At 45.3% G+C, this 19,203-nt stretch overlaps 1 protein-coding gene across 1 annotated transcript; it reads left to right on the plus strand.

Moving 5' to 3' along the window:
- The first annotated feature begins 1,794 nt into the window (after positions 1-1,794).
- LOC134404180 (aldo-keto reductase family 1 member C3-like) lies at positions 1,795-18,886 on the plus strand. Its single transcript, XM_063134828.1, has 9 exons — positions 1,795-1,982; positions 7,273-7,440; positions 9,035-9,151; positions 10,493-10,570; positions 11,428-11,550; positions 13,908-14,017; positions 14,834-14,999; positions 17,337-17,419; positions 18,493-18,886. Exons 1-9 carry the CDS (start codon positions 1,896-1,898, stop codon positions 18,533-18,535), a joined length of 975 nt encoding a protein of 324 aa, XP_062990898.1. The 5' UTR covers positions 1,795-1,895; the 3' UTR covers positions 18,536-18,886.
- The last annotated feature ends 317 nt before the right edge of the window (positions 18,887-19,203 follow it).

A 19,203-nucleotide genomic window follows, 5' to 3' on the forward strand; every position in this document is an offset into this window, starting at 1 on the left:
TTTATGTGTTGCCACACTTTCTCTATAAAAGGCAACTCTGCTATAAGTCACACCAAACTTTCTATTAACAATGAAGCAGTTACGCTTCCTTTCCTTCCTTTCTCCAATGCATCTCCTCTGTGGAGCAGGCCTTTAGGCTTGGTTCCTCTTTATTGGGGATGGGGAAAAGAGGAGGTTCCGGCCTGGCAACAAAGTATATTTGAATCTTCAAAGGAGGGTCAGAGAGGTCCAGACAGCATTGTCTTCCTGTGTTTGCCCAGTGCTGCTTTTGTCTGTTCTTTTTCCTTCCATGAAGAAAAACAAACCCCTAAGCACACAAAAAAACCCAAAATGGCCTGGTGTGGAAAAGCCTGTTAAGGAGGAAAAGACAGAATAAAGCTGTGCAATATCTTTTGATTGCTAGAGCTAGGAGCCGCCCACCTGGATGTACCCTTACACCTGTTTTTGATCCCTGGCAGTTGTAAAAAGGATTAACAACATCCCCTCCCCAGGCATTGCAGCCCATATCCAAATTTCCCCCACCCTTTCCGTCCTGCCCCCTACCGGCAGCTACTTTTTGCCAACTTTTAAAGTAACATGAGACCATATCATGATCAAAGCTCGTCTCATCTAGCGTAGTCCCACCAGAGCGATTTAAAGCAGCCTCCAACCTGGTGCCCTCCAGATGTGTTGGACTACAAGACCCAGCTGACTGGGCGATGCTGGGGTTGTAGTCCAACGCATCCAGAGGACCCCAGGTTGGATTCAAACACATGGGGCATTTCTACACCGGGGAAAATCCCGCAACTTTACTGCAGCTTTCTGGCTTGTTTTCATCCCACAATCACGACCTGCGCCCTTTACACACACTTCCCTTCCCCTTTTCACCTTTAACTAGGAGTTCTATATGTTTTGTTTATACAGCCACAAGTTGGCGCTGTCCTCTGTTTATTTTTTATAGCACCCTAATTAATTTGGTCCTTGCTTACATCTCGCTGTTTGGGCATGCAGAACACTCAGTTGTACAGGGTTAACAGGTGTCTGCACAAATATCAAGGTATACTTTCATTCAAGTAGGTAATCATTAAATAGATATAGGGTGACCATATGAAAAGGAGGACAGGGCTCCTGTATCTTTAACAGTTGCATAGAAAAGGGAATTTCAGCAGGTGTCATTTGTATATATGGGGAACCTGGTGAAATTTCCTCTTCTTCACAACAAAGGTGCAGGAGCTATACTAGAGTGACCAGATTTAAAAGAGGACAGGGGACCTGCGGCTTTAACTGTTGTGATGAAGAGGAAATTTCCCCAGGTTCCCCATATATACAAATGACACCTGCTGAAATTTCCTTTTCAATACAACTGTTAAAGATACAGGAGCCCTGTCCTCTTTTTCATATGGTCACTCTAAGTTAGATTGACTTTTTGAGTTTAACTGGAAGTGTGCGTGTGCCTGTGCAGAAGGCGACATCCCATTGGCCACCGAAAGGGGCAGGGGCAGGGGCAGGGGCAGCGAACCTAATGGCTGCCGCAAAGCCTGCGCTGCCTCCCGCGATGGGGATTATTTTGCCACCACCCCGCACCAGCGATACCACGGGGTTTGGCGGCAGACCGGCACCACGGAGGCAGCTTCCAAGGGGAAAGTTAAATCTTCCCCCCAATCCATAAGAGTGTATTAGTATGAAAGGAAAGACAGCAACCAAAGCTATCCTTAGCACAAAAGTGGTCTCCAAATAGTGGTTGGATTAATACCAATGTAATGGCAACAGCCGCTGGCGCAAGATACTCTGTCTCCGCCCATGTTTTTCAGAATAAAACGTTCGGCCGCTCCTCCTTCGCCACTCAAGTGTTTGCTTTCGCAGGAGCCGGACGAAACCTCAGCCTTCAGTCAAGTCCCGAATAAGCGCTTGCAGAAATGGCCCTTAGCAAAGAACAGGGCTTGCTGATGAACGATGGCAACAAAATCCCCGTGCTGGGGTTTGGCACCTATTCCCCGGATGCTGTAAGTGAATGGTTCAGATTCTCGCTGTTCTAATCGTAACATGCGTTTTTGACGAGCTAAACGCCTCGTCGTGATGACCAGTGGGGCGCTGGAGCAAGGCTGGAGCCGGGGCAGAGCTCCTGCGAGAGGGGTCCCCACGCCGTGTACACCCAGAGGTGCCCTTAGGTGAACTTAAATTTTGAGGGGGGGCTTTTTAGGTGGCAAATGTGCAGCACTTCCTTTCCTTCAGATGTCGTAATTCAACCCCGCTACATTTGGGAGCCGCTCTGCTCACTTTGTTGAGTCGGGCCCTGGACCTCTGCCCCAAAGTCCTGCCGTAACGGAATCCTTGCATGTGTCCTTGCACACGTGTCTCTGCAAAATCGATCAGTAGCGATAGCGCCATACTGTGTCAATACGGGTGGCTGCAGGTTTTCGCTGCAGCAATTTTGCTCAAAGCAGTGTTCTTATTTTCTTATCAGCACAGTTCTTATCAGCACGGTTCCTGTTTACAATGGGAAACGTCCTTTTCTCCGGTATGCTATTGGCATGGTGGGTGGTGTTTTTTTCCTTTTCACAGCTTCAGTTTAAAGAATAGTTTACTTCAGCTTAAAAACCAACAAAACTAAAATGTAGCAGTACCAGAAAGTGGCAGTGCGCCAAATTCCACCCACCTGACTTGCAAAGCTCTGCTTTGGATAGAGTTTTGAAGATTGCTACCACTCATATTATGCGTAAATGGTCCTCTAAAACAAAAAAACCTTTTGTAGCTACTATGACTGTGAGCAAGGCAGAGCTTTCAAATAAGAAGAGCCTTATTTGATGGACCCTTGGTCTGCTGGATCAGACCAAGGGTCCATCTAGCCCAGCGCTCTGTTCACACAGTGGTCAAGCAGCTGTTGACCAGGAACATTTAAGCAGGACATGGTGCAACAGCACCTTCCCGCCCGTGTTCCTCAGCACTTGGTATATGCAGGCTTATTGCCTCTGATCTTGGAGGTAGCACACAGCCATCAAGACTAGTAGCCATTGATAGCCTTCTCCTCCAGGAATTTATCCAAGCCCTTTTTAAAGCCATTCAGATTGGTGGCCATCACCACATTTTTTTTATTGTATTATTTGTTTATTTACAGTCAACAGACCAATATAAAACAAGAAGATACACCATTATATAAAACAGTACAAAGTAGGGATAAAGAAAGAAGAGGGAGTGTTACAAAACCACTAAAGATACTAGATTGTTATTTGTTGGTTTCTGAAAAGTGAACAGAATTGGGTTATTGGGGCCTAGCATACTGAAAGACGGTAGGATATATAGATAATAAAATTGCTAATCTGTGGATTTAAGCACAATCAACATCCATAAGAGATCTGGTGCAGATGGCCAAATTCAGGATCTTGTGGTAGTGAATTCCATAGTTTAACTATGCACTGTGTGAAGAAGTACTTCCTTTTATCTGTCCTGAATCTCCCACTAATCAGCTTCATGGGACGACCCCTTTGGGTTCTAGTATTAAGGGAGAGCGAGAAAAATGTCTTCCTATCCTCATTCTCCGCATCAAGCATAATTTTGTACACTTCTGTCAGGTCTCCCTTTAGCCTCCTTTTTTCCAAGCTAAACAATCCCAGCCGTTGCAACCTTCCCTCAAATGGAAAATGCTCCAGTCCCTTGATTATTTTAGTTGCCGTTTTCCATACTTTTTCCAGCTCTACATTTTTTCCTTTTAGGTGACCAGAACTGTCCACAATATTCTGAGTGTAGTCACACCATAGCTTTGTATAAAGGCAATATGATAATGGCAGTTTTATCCTAAAATCCTTTTCAAATAATGAATAACGAGGAGTTTGCCTTCTTTACAGCAGCCACACACTGGGTTGACATTTTCATCGAGCTGTCCACCACAAGCCCAAGATCTCTTTCTTGGCCAGTAACCATCAGCTCAAATCCCATCAGGCTATACTTAAGTTGGGATTTTTTTGTCCCAACATGCTTTACTTTACACTTGCTTACATTGAACCGTATCTGCCATTTGGATACCCACTCTCTCAGCTTGGAGAGATCCCTTTGGAACTCCTTAGAATCTCTTTTTGTTTTAACCACCTTAAATAATCTGGTGCCATTGGCAAACTTGGCCACTAATCTGACACTGCCACCAGTACACCGCAGTGGTTCCCGATGGGCCTGTTCAGACAACATGGTTAGCCCACTAACCCTTTTGCAGCAAAGGGTTAGTGAGCGTGTTGAAACCATTGTGATGTAGCCACCATGGTTAGGAATGGTTCACATGACATGCTAAGCCATAACGTTTAACGCAAAGTTCTTAAAAACTGTGGCTTAGCGTGTGGTCTGAACAGGGTCTTTCCAGCGGGTTTATGACACCCCTGGAAAAAGTGAAGCAGAAGTTGAGGGGGCAGGATTACAGTTTGAGATTGATAAACAAATGGTCAAAGAACACCTAATTTTCTTGAATGAGGTCAAATCCCCAGGGCCCGATGAACTGCATCCTAGAGTAATGAAGGAGCTAGCAGAAGAACTCTCAGAACCTTTGTCTATTATCTTTGCAAAATCATGGAAGACGGGTGAGGTGCCGGACGACTGGAGGAGGGCTAACGTTGTCCCTATCTTCAAAAAGGAGGAACCTGGGAACTACAGACCAGTCAGTCTGACATCCATCCCTGGGAAAATTCTGGAGCAGATTATAAAGAAGTCAATCTGTAAACACCTTGAAATCAATGCGGTGATCACTAGAAGCCAACATGGATTTGTCAAGAACAAGTCCTGTCAGACAAATTTGATCTCATTTTTTGATAAGGTATCCTCCCTTGTGGACCGTGGGAATGCTGTGGATGTCATATATCTTGACTTCAGCAAAGCTTTTGACAAAGTACCACATGACATTCTGATTAACAAACTAGCTAAAAGTGGGCTAGATGGAACAACTATTAGGTGGATCCACAGTTGGCTACAGAATCGGACTCAAAGAGTACTTATCAATGGAACCTTCTCAAACTGGGGAGAGGCAACGAGTGGGGTGCCGCAGGGCTCAGTCCTGGGCCCAATGCTCTTCAAAATTTTTATTAATGATTTGGACGAGGAGGTGCAGGGAATGCTGATCAAATTTGCAGATGACACAAAATTGGGTGGGATAGCTAATACCCTGGAAGACAGAAACAAACTTCAAAGTGATCTTGATAGGCTGGAGTGCTGGGCTGAAAACAACAGAATGAAATTTAATAGTGATTAATGCCAAGTTCTACATTTGGGAAATAGAAACCAAAGGCACAGTTACAAGATGGGGGATACTTGGCTCAGCAATACTACAAACGAGAAAGATCTTGGAATTGTTGTAGATCGCAAGCTGAATATGAGCCAACAGTGCGATATGGCTGCAAGAAAGGCCAATGCTATTTTGGGCTGCATTAATAGAAGTATAGCTTCCAAATCACGTGAGGTACTGGTTCCTCTCTATTCGGCCCTGGTTAGGCCTCATCTAGAGTATTGCGTCCAGTTCTGGGCTCCACAATTCAAGAAGGACGCAGACAAGCTGGAGCGTGTTCAGAGGAGGGCAACCAGGATGATCAGGGGTCTGGAAACAAAGCCCTATGAAGAGAGACTGAAAGAACTGGGCATGTTTAGCCTGGAGAAGAGAAGATGGAGGGGAGACATGATAGCACTCTTCAAATACTTAAAAGGTTGTCACACAGAGGAGGGCCAGGATCTCTTCTCGATCCTCCCAGAGTGCAGGACACGGAATAACGGGCTCAAGTTAAAGGAAGCCAGATTCCAGCTGGACATCAGGAAAAACTTCCTGACTGTTAGAGCAGTGCGACAATGGAATCAGTTACCTAGGGAGGTTGTGGGCTCTCCCACACTGGAGGCCTTCAAGAGGCAGCTGCACAAGCATCTGTCGGGGATGCTTTCGGGTGGATTCCTGCATTGAGCAGGGGGTTGGACTCGATGGCCTTGTAGGCCCCTTCCAACTCTGCTATTCTATGATTCTATGTTCAGGAAGCTGCCTTAGACTGAGTCAGACCATTTGTCCAGCTATGCCTTGTCATGGGCTGAGCACATGGTCCCTTTAAGAGAACATCTTTTGCTTCATCCCAGGGAGAATAAAAGTTTATTGTGTTTGAAAAGGGAGTAGCAAGTCCAAATGCCAAGGCCGCACTGGGCGAGAAACGCCTGGCATCTGATAACGCCTCCCTGGGCTGGAACTGGGGAGAGTAACAAGTTGCAGCTGTGCAATGTCTGGGAGCATTCCCCCTTCCCTTCGGGAGAGGTGTGGGTTGCTATGGGGTTTCTATTGGTCAAGGTGGGTCTGGTGACAAGGGGGTCCCAGAAAGGGATAACAGGCTTGAGCACCTAAGGGTCCGTCCTCTTTCCTGTGGGTGTTAGGAGTCCAGCGTGTGTGTGGTGAGTCAGGGCATCCAGGCCAGACCGGCTGGATGGCGGAGGCTCCACGCGGCCGCTGAGGGAAGGAGTTTAGCTCGAGTGGCGTCAAGCCAAGTCAGGGTGAGCAGCAAAGGTTGAGTCGCAGAAATTAGGTGTTTGTTTTGTTTTAGATTAGGTTTGGGTACAACTGGGGCAAGGGACCTTGCCGGAGTAACGGCTGGGGGGTGGGGTGTTAAGCGGGGAGCGAGTGCGGGTTCTGTTAGGCTTGAGTGTGTGAAAGGGAAGGGTGAAGTGTTAGTCCCTGCTGTTTGTGTGTTATTCCTTTGTCCATGTTCTTCCCCCAAACCTCCTAAGTGTTAACCTTAATGTGAGGACCCTTATAGAAGTGTGTGTGTGTGAAGAATAAAAGCGTTTTGGTCCCTATTCTGGAGTGTGGCGTGGTTTCCTTGAGAACCTAGACTGTAAAGGGTTATCAAGTGGCAGCGAAGGGGCGTGTGTCTGGGCTGGCTGAGTCAGACCCCCATTCTCCGGCCGGGGAATTGCTAAGCTAAACGGAGCAATTCCACTACAGGCCTGTATTGTCAACACTGACTGGCAGCCGCTCCCCGGAGTTTCACACAGGAGTCTTTCCTGCCCTACTTGGAGACCTGGGGGATCGAACCTGGGTCCTTTTGCATGCAAAGCATTTGGCCTTCCACTGAACCACAGCCACCTTTTTGAACAAGGAACTAGGGTTGGATCCAGACTTAGTCATGCTTCGAGTAGACTCAATCAAATCAGTGAGAATTTAGTCAAGGCAAACTGACTAAATTCTTAGTTTCTTTAGTTAAGTCATGTTGATTTTAATGGGTACACTTCAAGCATGACGAAGTCTGGATCCGACTCTCTGAGCAATATTTTTACTGTTTCAACTGGCAGATTGAAAAAAGTAAGTGTGGGGAGGCTGCAAAAATAGCTATAGAAGTTGGCTTCCGCCATATTGATGGAGCATATGTATACGAGATTGAGGAGAAAGTTGGACGCGCTGTTCGTGAGAAGATTGCAGATGGGACAGTAAAAAGGGAAGACATTTTCTACACTGGAAAGGTAGGCGAGTTTGAATGTTCTTTTTTTAATGAATAAAACACAATGAATGCATCACAGAAAAATCATTATTCAATTACATGTTTCACAGCCATTATGCTAGTTTAAAAGTAGTTATAAAGTGGTATTGCATTAATTATTAGCAAGAATGGACTTCCATTTTCTTAAAGTGGTTGGTTTTTGTTCTTTTGCTTTTTCTGGTTGTCAGAAAGATTCAGGATGTTGAAGGTGGAATGCCAGGTATTCAGGTGGGCAGAAAGTCAACTGAGCCTTAATACTGTGGCATCTCTCATCTTTACTGCCCAGGGCAATTTTGCATAACAGGACAACCTGCCTCACCACAACACCAATAATTCACATTATTTCTCAGAGTGCCATTCTAGCATGACCTTCTGCTGTGCACAACAGAATATGACTGAGTGATCCAATGACCCCTGGGAGGATGACTTAGGATAGATTGGGAACCTTCCTCCAAGGCCAGAGATATACTTCCCATCTTGGATAAGACGATCCAATATTGGATTCGGCCCCCACCCCTGCAGAAAGATCCCTACTCTTCAACTCCCCATTGCTGGAGCTCTGACAGAAACGGCGGAAGGGGAGAGGATTAGGAACATTGTGTGGAAGGATCGGAAGTCCTTCTGGCCCGTAGTGATGTCCCCAACACAAGGAAACATTTAGATCAGCCCTGTAGCAGCTCTAAATTAGAGATTGGCAACCTTTTGGGGGCTGGGTCACATTTGGCAATTTGATAAATTGTCCTGGGCACCACCACAAAATGGCTGCCATGAGAGGAGTGGCAAAGGACAAGTAACGTGCCCCCAAGGCAGAAGTAAGGTCTGAGGCCCCAAACACTAAATATCTCCTTTGAGCCACAGTTTTCAGTACCGACTGAAACTGGTTTCACAGCAATCCCAGCTGCCAGGTTGCCGCCGAGCTAAGCAAAACCCTGTGCTTTCTTTGCTGTGGGGTGGTGGCAGCTAATTCTGATGCCAAGGGAGGGTGTGGGGTTTCTTTCTGCCATGGCCAGCGGAGCGAGCTGGAGCACGTCTTCACTACCTTGCCCTACCCACGGCACCTGGAAGGACATGGCCAAGTTCACACAACTGCCTGAGGCTAAGATCCAGGTGAGCAAAGGAGGCCTTGCAAGAGGAAAGGGAGCACCCAACGGGAGGGGGGCCTCCAGACGCCCCCTGTCTCGCATCACCCCCTTTCTCCACCCTCTGCCCCAGGTCAGGTTCCAGAATCGGTGCGCGTGCAGATCAAGAGCAGCCCTGCTGCCTCTGCACTCCATCGGGCCTCAACAATCAGCAAGCCACCCATTTGGTCACCTCCGGTGGCAGACAAGGGCCAATGGCTGTTGCCCCTTCACATTTCATCTTCAGGATGGCAGCTGCATCATATAGATGACCTGCCGCCCCTCTGGATCCACCCCCAGGCAAATCCCTCATCAAGACAAGCCTCTGGTTTGCTTAGCAGCAGGGAGTGAGAGATTACACGTAAGAAGCAAAATGCAGCAGGGCTAAGATCTGTTCCACTTGAAACCCTATAATTCTATTGCCGTGTGAAAGAATAAGCATATTTACATTTCTGACAGCTTTGGAGTACCTTCCACCAACCGGAGTTGGTTCGGACATGCCTAGAAGAATCGCTGAAGAAGCTGCAGTTTGACTATATTGATCTATTCCTAATCCACAACCCTTACTCTCTAAAGGTAAACATTTTTTGCTCATGAAGCCTCATGTTTGCAGAGGCAATTATATAAACGATTTTGTGAATAATAATAATTGCTTTCCCTCACCTGGCACTCCCAGAGGCTTTGGACTACAATACCTATCAGCAACAGCCATCTTGCCCAGGGATCCTGGGTGATGCGTGTTGTAGTCCAAAATGCCTGAAGGACATTAGGTCGTACAAGGCTAAGGGTACAATATTTCAGTGGAGCAAAACAAGACCAGGCTATTATATCTTGGAAAGGACCAAGGGCTATATATGCACTACAATCATTTATCCAGTTTATACTAGTGCAGGTATCATAGCTTCTCCCAAAGAATCCTGGGAACTGTAATTTTGGTGACGGTGGTGGAAATTCTCACAAAAGTACAGTTTCTGGGATTCTCTGGGAATGCTTATTAAACAATTTTATGTATGTAGCTCATTTATCCCTGTACTTTTGTGAGAAAGTACAGTTTCCACGGTTTTCTGGGAATACATAGAATCAAAGAATCATAGAATAGCAGAGTTGGAAGGGGCCTACAAGGCCATCGAGTCCAACCCCCTGCTCAATGCAGGAATCCACCCTAAAGCATCCCTGACAGATGGTTGTCCAGCTGCCTCTTGAATAAAAGAGGTATATTAAACCACTTTATCCCTTTTGAATATATTTAGTGGTACATCCCTTGTGTTACAGAAACTGATGTTGTGCTTTAAACCTACAATGCATATTTAGAAAAAATGTAATTCCTAAAATTTGATTATGGGAGCTCCCATTTTTCATGGAATGTATCTCTTCGTTACTCACTGAGAAATGGAGATGCAGAGAAACCTGTGAGGCAGGGAAGCACAGAAAAGAGTACCAGGTGTGATAAAGAGGATGCCGGCAGACCAAGAAATGGGCTGCAGAGGGAGCTATGTTGCAGGTGATGTAGGAAAAGATAGGAGTAGCAGAGATACGATGCAGACCTGGGTAGAAGGAGACCCTTTTTTCCTATGGGGGAAAAGATAAAAACAGGGGACTGCTTAAAAGCAAATACTGAATTAAAATTGTAGTGGGTGGGGGGATTCCATCATGGATAAAACAGCATTGGATCCCTCTGGAATTGACAAAAATGTGAAATGTACCCTTTATGGTTTGAGTTTTCTGCAGATTCCTCTGTCAGCCTCTGCTGTGTTAACTCCTCTACCATTCCTGTACTAGGGCGTCAGCCTCTACTATGTTAACCCCCTTTCCATGACTATCCTTTGAATGACGTCTACACTATTAAAGAGATAAGTAATAAGAAATCACTTGTGCAAATAATTTAAGGTGGATTTATTTCCCTTGTTGCCTTTCCAGCCTGGACCAGATTTATTTCCCATGGGAGAAGATAAAAAAATGATTTTTGACAATGTCGATCTTCGTAAAACATGGGAGGTAGGTGCCTAGTTAAGACCTTGAGTGGGCTCCTGTAATCTTAAAATATGCGTGCGGCTGAGAATTCTGCCAATCATGCCTGAACTCATTAATGTTCCCTATTGCTACACTACATCTCAGCATATTACACTCTTCCTTCCCAGTGGGCAAAATGGGAATGTGAACTCTACAGGGTTGTTATGTGGAACAACGGAACAGGGATTAAAAGTACTCTGTCTATGGCCTTTGCTAGACCAGCCTATATCCCGGGCTGATACCTGGAATCGCCCCTGTGCGTCCAGTGGGGCAGGTAATTCTGAAATGTCTCTACATTGGAAGCAATTGAATAATTCAAAATGATTCTCAGTGCAGAGACATAGCACAATTAGCTGCCCTCCCAGGAGGAATGTCTAGAACAATGAATCACATAAGGGCTCTTTTTGAGGGCTTGTTGTCACATATTTTCACTTGATGCTGAAAAGGCTGCACTTTTGGTGCCAATTATCCTTCTACGCGGAGGGCACTGGAGTCAAGAGGACACCACCGGGAAGGTGCTTTCGCTTGTGATCTTGCAACAAACCTCCCCTAAATGGAGAAGACTAACTTAAGGCAATGAGCGGGTTGGTATAAGGCAGCCTATGTTTTAGAGTTCAACTCCCATCAGCCCCAGTCAGCGTAACCAGTAGTTAGGGATGCTGGGAATTGTAATCTAAAACATCTGGTCGGGAGATCATCAGGTATAGGGAGAGGTGTTCCTTTAGGGTTTGGGGGTCCCAAGCTCTTTAGGATTCTAGAGGTTGGCAGCAGCACCTTGAACTGAGCTTGGAAATGAGTAGGAGTTACAAGAGTTACCGAACATGGCATGTTTTCTTTGCCAGGCAATGGAGGCATGCAAAGATGCTGGCTTGGTGAAGTCTATTGGAGTGTCCAACTTCAACCGGAAGCTGCTGGAAATGATCCTGAACAAGCCAGGACTGAAATACAAGCCTGTTGTAAACCAGGTGACGTGCAATTGCCTTTGGTGGGAGTTTTTGTTCCAAGCATCGCCGAAGGATTATGTATTCTGCGTCTAGGCTGGGTTGAAGACTGTAGGTTTGATGATCACAAAAAGTCACTGCCTGGTAAACAGGGCTGGCTCTGCCATTAGGCAGAGTGAAGCAGTCAAGTCAGGCAGCAAAGGCTGGGAGGTTGCAGCGAGCTGTTGGAAGAGACAGCTGTGAGCCATGTGGCCGGAGGCCTATTGCATGCGGCCTCCAGCTGCAATAGAGGATGCTCTCCAATAGTTAATTTTGAAGAGATTCTATTCTTTTTCTGCCGGTCCATTTGTCTTTTGTGCATGGAATGTGAGGGGGCGCCATCTTGTTGGCCTCAGGCAGCAAAACATCTTGGATGGCCTGCATTATTAATCAGACTACAGTGGCTTAGTCAGAGACTCTGCATAGTTCAGTTGTGTAAGTAGTTGTGATGTGTTGAAAATGGGATGTGCACAGGTGCTGTCTGCCAATGCCATAGAGCAGCCCCAACCTTGTGCTCTCCAGATGTGTTGGGCTGCCACACCCATCATTCCCAGCCAGCCATGGAACACACACATACCTTTCATATTTTTAGTGCAGAAATAGAAAAAGAATCAAATTAGCTTACTCTTTTCACCAGTGAAGGATCTGCTTTACTTCAAAGAAAGACCCTTTGTATAGGATTGGAAAAGACCCTTGGAATCTTGAATGAAGGCAGAACATGGAATTTGGGGCGAAGCTCTGTGTTTTATACCCTTGTACTATGCCAATTTCCGTGCCTGTTTCCATACTTGAAAACAATTGTGGCTGATGGGTTATCATAAGGTGGATTAGCACCTTCCAAGCCCCTTCTTCTAAATCTAAGTGCCTCCCATCTACTAAAATCATTGTTGACCTTGTCTTTGTTAATTCCAAAGAAACTTGAAAAGTCTCCAACTTCTCCTTCAGCCTCCTGTGTCTGTACTTTGCGGTTGACAACATATCTATTAAAAAAAAGGTGCATCAACAAGAAGCTTCCCCCTTTAAACTTCTTTCTTTAACTAAGTAAAATAATTCTACTACCCAACAATCACATCCCAAAATTCACTCTGGCTCAAACTAGGCCCATAGAACCAGTTTTTGATCAGAGCTCTAGAACCAAACGTTGGCTCTATTCGCTGTCCCTCCTATACTTCTCTATACTATCTTATGCTATGTGTGCTACTTAAATGAAGGGAGGCAGTGGTTGAGAATAATGCGACAAAAGCTGGGGTAGAGCACCCTCCAACCACAAATAGGAATGAACCAGACAATTATAAAAAATCTTTTTGAAAATATGTATATATTATTATTATTAATATTATTATTATTATTATTGACAAGTTACGTTACACTGCCTCAAACTATGTGAACATATTGTTTATAAGTCATAACAAATCACATCAGTATACAAACACATGTCATATCACAAATTTAAACAAAATACTTATAGCCAATTATTATATTTCAAAAGTATACCTATGTGTTGGTTGCATGTAACATATATATTAGTAATAATCAAAATAAAGTACATTCATATGATGAAAGCAATTATACAGCGTGTGGTAACTCAATGAACAGGAGTCCAGTACACATGACCTGTTTCGCTGGGAATGCTTCCTCAGGACATGCTTATTTAGGACAAATAGCCAAGACCATTCACAAGTCTCCCAGTATATACAATCTGATCTGTTTCTGGCCAGAGTCTCTCAAGGCCAGTGGCATGTATGGTAGTCTTACATGTAAGCCAAACTTTATGGCAGCTTCTGCCTTAAATAACCTCGGTAACGGTGCCTTTTAAACTTCTTACAACTGAGTTATAAACTGCAAATGAAAATCAGGCTGCTATCCTATCCATATCACTGATATGACCTTACATCACAGAAAGTACGTTTACTGTGAAATATATAATTGCTTCTTGGTCATAAATGTTTGTCTCTTCTGTGCCTACCATATGGGGCTTTAGTGCTCCCATTTGGTTAATGTATTAATAAGAATGGGAGAATGTGGTAGGAAAAAACATACTTCAATTTCCAGAAAAAATGCCGTATATTTTGTAAACCGACCAGAGACCTTCGGCTATGGGACAGTACAGAAATGTAAATCATCATCAGAGATGAGTGGGGTGATAGTGCAAACAGCACACCTAAGAATTGGCTTTTAAATACAGCAGAAAACACAATGCACATCTTAGACACACATACACACACACACACTGATCAGCATAATGGGATGGTGTATTTCTCTTGCTTTTATCTCACTGTGCTTTTGTTCATATCACCAGATATCTAACTTTGGGATTGTGTTGGGGGCTGGTAATTTTGCAGATTGAATGCCATGTTTATTGGAACCGGAGTAAGATGCTGGACTTCTGCAAATCAAATAACATCCTTGTCGAAGGATATTTTGTCTTGGGTTCCCAGAGGGATCCTATATGGTAAGAAAGGAAATGTCTGTGTGAGTGAGTGTGTTTGTGCAACTGAGTGAATACCTGTGTGTGAAGTCTTGCCCACTTTTACCTCTGGCCCCAGGGCCAGGGTCAATGATAGGCCTGGTTGAACACTTGTTGACAGTCCAGACCCCAGCTGGTCTCACCCATGGGTCCTCAAAAATCTGGAGGTGACACTGCCTGGCCCCACCTAATAGGGCAAAAAGGTTCCCCCACCTCTGGCCCCAGGTTATCCTAGGGAGGGCCTATGCCCACATAAATCACCTCCAGCATTGGCTGCCCTGCTTTCAGCTCCATCATTAATTAAGATTTATCTGCAGGTGCCCAAGTCAGGGCCTTTTCAGTGGTGGCCCCAACATCGTGTAACTCTTGCTAGACATGTTTGCTATATTTAGGCATACTCAGGAAATCCATACTCTTCCAGATGGCTTTTATAATTGACTGATGTTTGCTGGACATGTGTCTTAAAATACTGTTTTTTTAATTGCATTGCTTATTCTTATGAGTTTGGGCATTGCTTTTAAATTGTATTTATACTATTTTTAATTGTATTTGTGCCACTTTGTTAAGGCTTTCACGCCTAGAGAAGTTGAGGCATAAAGCTGGAATGAATTCATTACCCTTATATAGGATTGACTGAAGAGTGGGATACTAAATACCTAAATTAAATTAAATAAACCAACCAGCTAAGGTTTAAGCACAAGATTCTTTGGATACACCAGGCAGGGCTTGCATTAATTTAGGAGAGATTCCTGTATTCTTGACACCAGCTATGTTCCCTTTTTCCATGTGGCTCTCTGACAGGAGCGATCAGAGCACCCCTGTCCTGCTTGAGGAGCCTGTGTTGGCTGAGATCGCCAAGAAGTACAACCAAACCGCGGCTCTCGTGGCTTTACGCTACCAGTTCCAACGTGGCATCGTGGTCCTTTCGAAGTCTAATATCAAAAAACAATTGGAAGAAAACATCAAGGTAAAGCAGCCAAGGAGAGGCCTACACCCGCTGTACCCCCCATAACCCAGGATAAGTCCTGGGATACATTAGGAATAGAACAGTGCAGGTTTGAGTATTGTCCTGGACGGTCTTCAAGAAAAATAAGGTTGCTTCTTCCCTCATTCCCCTTCCCTCTCCCTTTCCTTTTTTTGCCCTTTTGTCAGATCTCAAAGGACGAAACACCTTGATTGCAAACTTCTTAGGGCAGAGTCCTCTCTTTCAAATATCGGAGATGCTATCATGTACAAGACGGAGCAGACTTGGGGGCTGTCTTCATGGTGGCGTCTCCCTCTCAAACCCCATGCTTTTCTTCTCCCTTGGTGGCTGTGGGTAATCCTGATGCCAAGGAGGGAGCACAGGGTTAATGGGTGGCAGCTGCCCCCCCCCGCCCTCTTCCTGCCCTTTCCCCAACTACCCAAAGATGTCAGGTAGGTAAGGGAGTTGAGAGCCACTGCAAAGCCCCTAACCTTATTCCCCACCCGCCTGGCCCCAGAGAGAGGAGGAAGGGGTGAGTTATGAAGGCGTTGAGTGCCAGAATGCAAAGGCCACCACCGTTGCCACCATCTCCTCCACCCTCCTGGTACGGGACAGAAAAGAGAAAGAAGTTGCAGAGGCAGGCAGGCTCTTTACTCCACCACTGCCCATTCAAGGGCTCTCACGGCAGCCTCTCCTTCTGCCACCCTCTTCCTGGTGGAAGGCGACCAATCACCTGTCACCTTCCACCAGGCATCGCCCCCTGATTGGCCCCTGAGCAACGGCAGACACTCCATATTGACGGCACTCCATTTGAAAAAGCCACAGTAAATTCCCAACCTTTTCAAATCGCAGCATCTTGGGGAGGCCCCACTGTGGCTGTGAAGCTGCGTTTGCATCATTAAACCGATGAAGCACAAAACTATCTTTCAAATAAAAGGCTGCCAAGCAGAAGACGGGGCTGACTTGGTCTGTGTTGCTTCAGAAGTCAGGACTAGAACCAATGGGTAGAAATTGCAGGGAAGTAGATTTTGGCTAAACATTAGGAGAATCTTCCCACAGGAGTGGAACAGATCAGTGGGTTCTCCTTCACTAGAGGTATTGTAAGTGGTGGCTTAGTAGCCATCTGTTGGAATTAAAATGATCAAAGAGCTGAAACAACTCCCCTATGAGGAGAGGTTACAGCAGATGGGATTGTTCAACTTGGGAAAAAAGGTGATTAAGGGGGGACATGATAGAGGTGTACAAAACTGTGCATGGTGTGGAGAAGGTGGACAGAGAGACACTTTTCTCCCTCTCCCATAATACTAGAACCCGGGGTCATCCCATGAAGCAGATTGGTGTGAGATTTAGGACAGATAAGAGGAAGAATTTCTTTGCACAGGGCCTAATCAAACTATGGAATTCACTTCTACAAGATGGGGTGATGGCCACCAATTTGGATGGCTTTAAAAGGGGGTTAGACAAATTCCTGGAGGAGAAGGCTATGAATGGCTACTAGTCCTGATGGCCATGTGCTCCCTCCAGTATCAGAGGCAGAAAGCCTATGTATACCTGTTACTGGTAAACATGAGCAAGATGATGCTGTTGTACTCATGCCCGACTTGTAAGTTTCTTGTGGGCAGCTAGTTGGCCACTGTGTGAACAGAATGCTGGACTTGATGGACCCTTGGTCTACTCCTGCAAGGTTCTTCTTTTGTTTTTATGCGGTAGCTGAACCCATCATTGCAGAGCCTGCATTGAACAAGGGGTTCAACTAGATGATCTCCAAGACCTTTCCAACTCTCTGATTCTTCCTTCTGCTGGCTTTTTCCTATCCTTATGCTGACAGCTTACACAACCTTGCTTGTGCGTAATTCAATTTATGGAATTTGCTGACACAAGATCTGGAGGTGGCCACAGGCTTACATGATTTGAAAGAGAGACACATTCACGGAAGACGGAGGTCTATCAAGGGCTATTAGTCATGATGGCTAAATTGATCCTCCAGGTTTTGAGGCAGTATACCTCTAAATGCTCTGAGGAGGCAACAGTGAACGAGATTGATTGTGCTCATGCCGTCCTACTGGTCATTCTGGTTTTAAAAAGTTTAATTTTTAAAAACCCTACAAAAGTAGAAATCAGGAGGGGCAGGGATCCTGTTGTCCAAGGACATCACATAAGGACTCCAGCCTTGCCTACTGCTTCAGCAAATTTATATTATTAAGAGTATAGAAGATCTTCAGTGTGGGACATCTATCTTGAAGCCCTTGAATGAATGTGCTTCAGAACCTGAGGACTTTATCTCTGCTGCTAGAAAAGCAGACACGTTCTTAGATACTCAACATTTTGTTCTGCTGCCAGGTGTTCAATTTCCACCTGTCTGAGGAAGACATGAAATCCATCGACGGCCTTAATAGAAACATGAGCTTCTTAAAAAAGGAACCGTAAGTCATGTTTTTAAAATGTCTAGATACGTATGTGCACTATAGTAGCTAAGTGGAGAGATAATCAGGATGTGCACCATGGTTCAGATACTGCTTTTCTAGGAAGCCGTGCAGCTGGCAATTGCAGACTGAGCATCTCCACATGCAGACTGAGCATCACATTTCTGACTTGTTGTGGGTGCATTCCTGGGGGTTTTCCATACGGCTGTTTACACCGCCGTAAATACGCACTTTAGCATTTTCGGGTACATGACGTACCTGCAAATGTGAAGCCATCCAGGGGCAAACCCTGGAAAATCTGCTCCAAAGAAGTCAGGCAATTACCTCAACTTCTTGGGTAACGGAGGCAGCTCTACGGCTGTAAAAAAGCAAAAAACCCACCACCACCACCATAGAAACGGGTGCGGGGGGGGGGAGGAACAGTGCCGTCCCTCACCCCCTTTTTTAAATTGAATGCTCTGGAGGTCTGCAAAAACAAATACAAATTTCGGAGGACCAGGCAACCCCCAATCTGTTTCGGAGGACCGAGCAACCCCCACTTTCATGATCGTGCGTCCATGGTTTTTAGGGGGAAATACAAACTTAAAGGGGGAAGGGGGCATTTTAAAGAATGGGGGAAAGTGGAACGGAGTTTACTCTGGCTGCCCTGTTCTCCTCCCCTCTTTTTATTATTTATAATCTTAAGATGCAATGGTTTGCACCTCCGTTCTTCCCCGTTAGCTGTAAATGCAAATTTACACATTTACAGCTAAACAACAACAATCGGTTTTCCAATTTAAAAAAAAACCCGTACCAGAAAAGAGGGGGCGCGAATGCTCCCACGTGCCTCGGGGGGTGGGCGTGGCGGCAGCAGCACCTGGCCCCGTCTATGAAAACCCTGAACTGCGCTCCTTCGCATGTAGACGCTGCAAAGGAGCATCAATGCAACTGTGCAGCAGATTGCTCTGCTGGGCGCAGCAGTACCGCCCTCGTGTAGAAAAGGGCCTGCGTAAGGTGTGAAACCGCCTTTTGAGGCAGTGGCTAGCCAACAGTCTTTCTCCTACCTCTGAGGATCTATTTTTTTTCCCTTTCAGATTTGCTGGCCACCCACACTATCAACCACCAGGTGATGACTAAGGACTCAACTACGTTTCCTACGTTCTCTCCAACTCTAAAGTATTACACAACCACAACTTGTAATACAACACTATCTGGCTTCACCACACTGACAATATCAAAGACATCTGTATGCGTTTAAGCAGAAATAGAAAGGTTTATAATTCAATTCAATTCCTTTTATTACAGTCAACAGAAAAATAAAACATAAAAACACATAATAAATATTTAAAATACATTAAATTAAAACAGAGTATGATTAAAATTCTGTGCTAGAAGCAAAGGAAAATCCTGCCTAATGCAGCATTGTGGTTGGTTCTTAGTTCTAATCTGTAAAGGGAAGGATGAAATAAAGATAACTTTTGTTGCTGATCTTGTTTTCATAGGGATCTGTCTGCACCACGACACACTGAAATTGGTTTTAACCGTCATTCCGTCAGTGATTGCACAGTATAACGCTGGTGTGATAAAGCTCTCTGAGTCTCTGATGGGCGTTGCAAGTGGACACACCTCTGAGCTATTGAGGAGGTGGAGTCTCATGGGTGTGCTTGAGATTGGAGCAACCATTCAGTAAAGGAGCAGAGCAAACCTCTCCCTGACTCTACCTTTGAACCATTGGGGTCAAAGTCTTGTTTTCTCTCCACTCCCAGCTCCAAGCTAAGAGCTGGAAAGATGAGCAGAAAATCTCC

The sequence above is a fragment of the Elgaria multicarinata genome, chromosome 9 (genome assembly GCF_023053635.1).
Source record: "Elgaria multicarinata webbii isolate HBS135686 ecotype San Diego chromosome 9, rElgMul1.1.pri, whole genome shotgun sequence".
NCBI classification, from domain to species: Eukaryota; Metazoa; Chordata; class Lepidosauria; order Squamata; family Anguidae; genus Elgaria; species Elgaria multicarinata.

What these genes read in the sequence shown, in the direction of transcription:
- LOC134404180 (XM_063134828.1), top strand. Translation starts at nt 1,896, where the DNA reads ATGGCCCTTAGCAAAGAACAGGGCTTGCTGATGAACGATGGCAACAAA. An exon ending in ATCTTCGTAAAACATGGGAG is followed by an intron (nt 10,571 to 11,427) that starts GTAGGTGCCTAG and finishes TTTCTTTGCCAG; the next exon opens with GCAATGGAGGCATGCAAAGA. An exon ending in ACAAGCCTGTTGTAAACCAG is followed by an intron (nt 11,551 to 13,907) that starts GTGACGTGCAAT and finishes GTAATTTTGCAG; the next exon opens with ATTGAATGCCATGTTTATTG.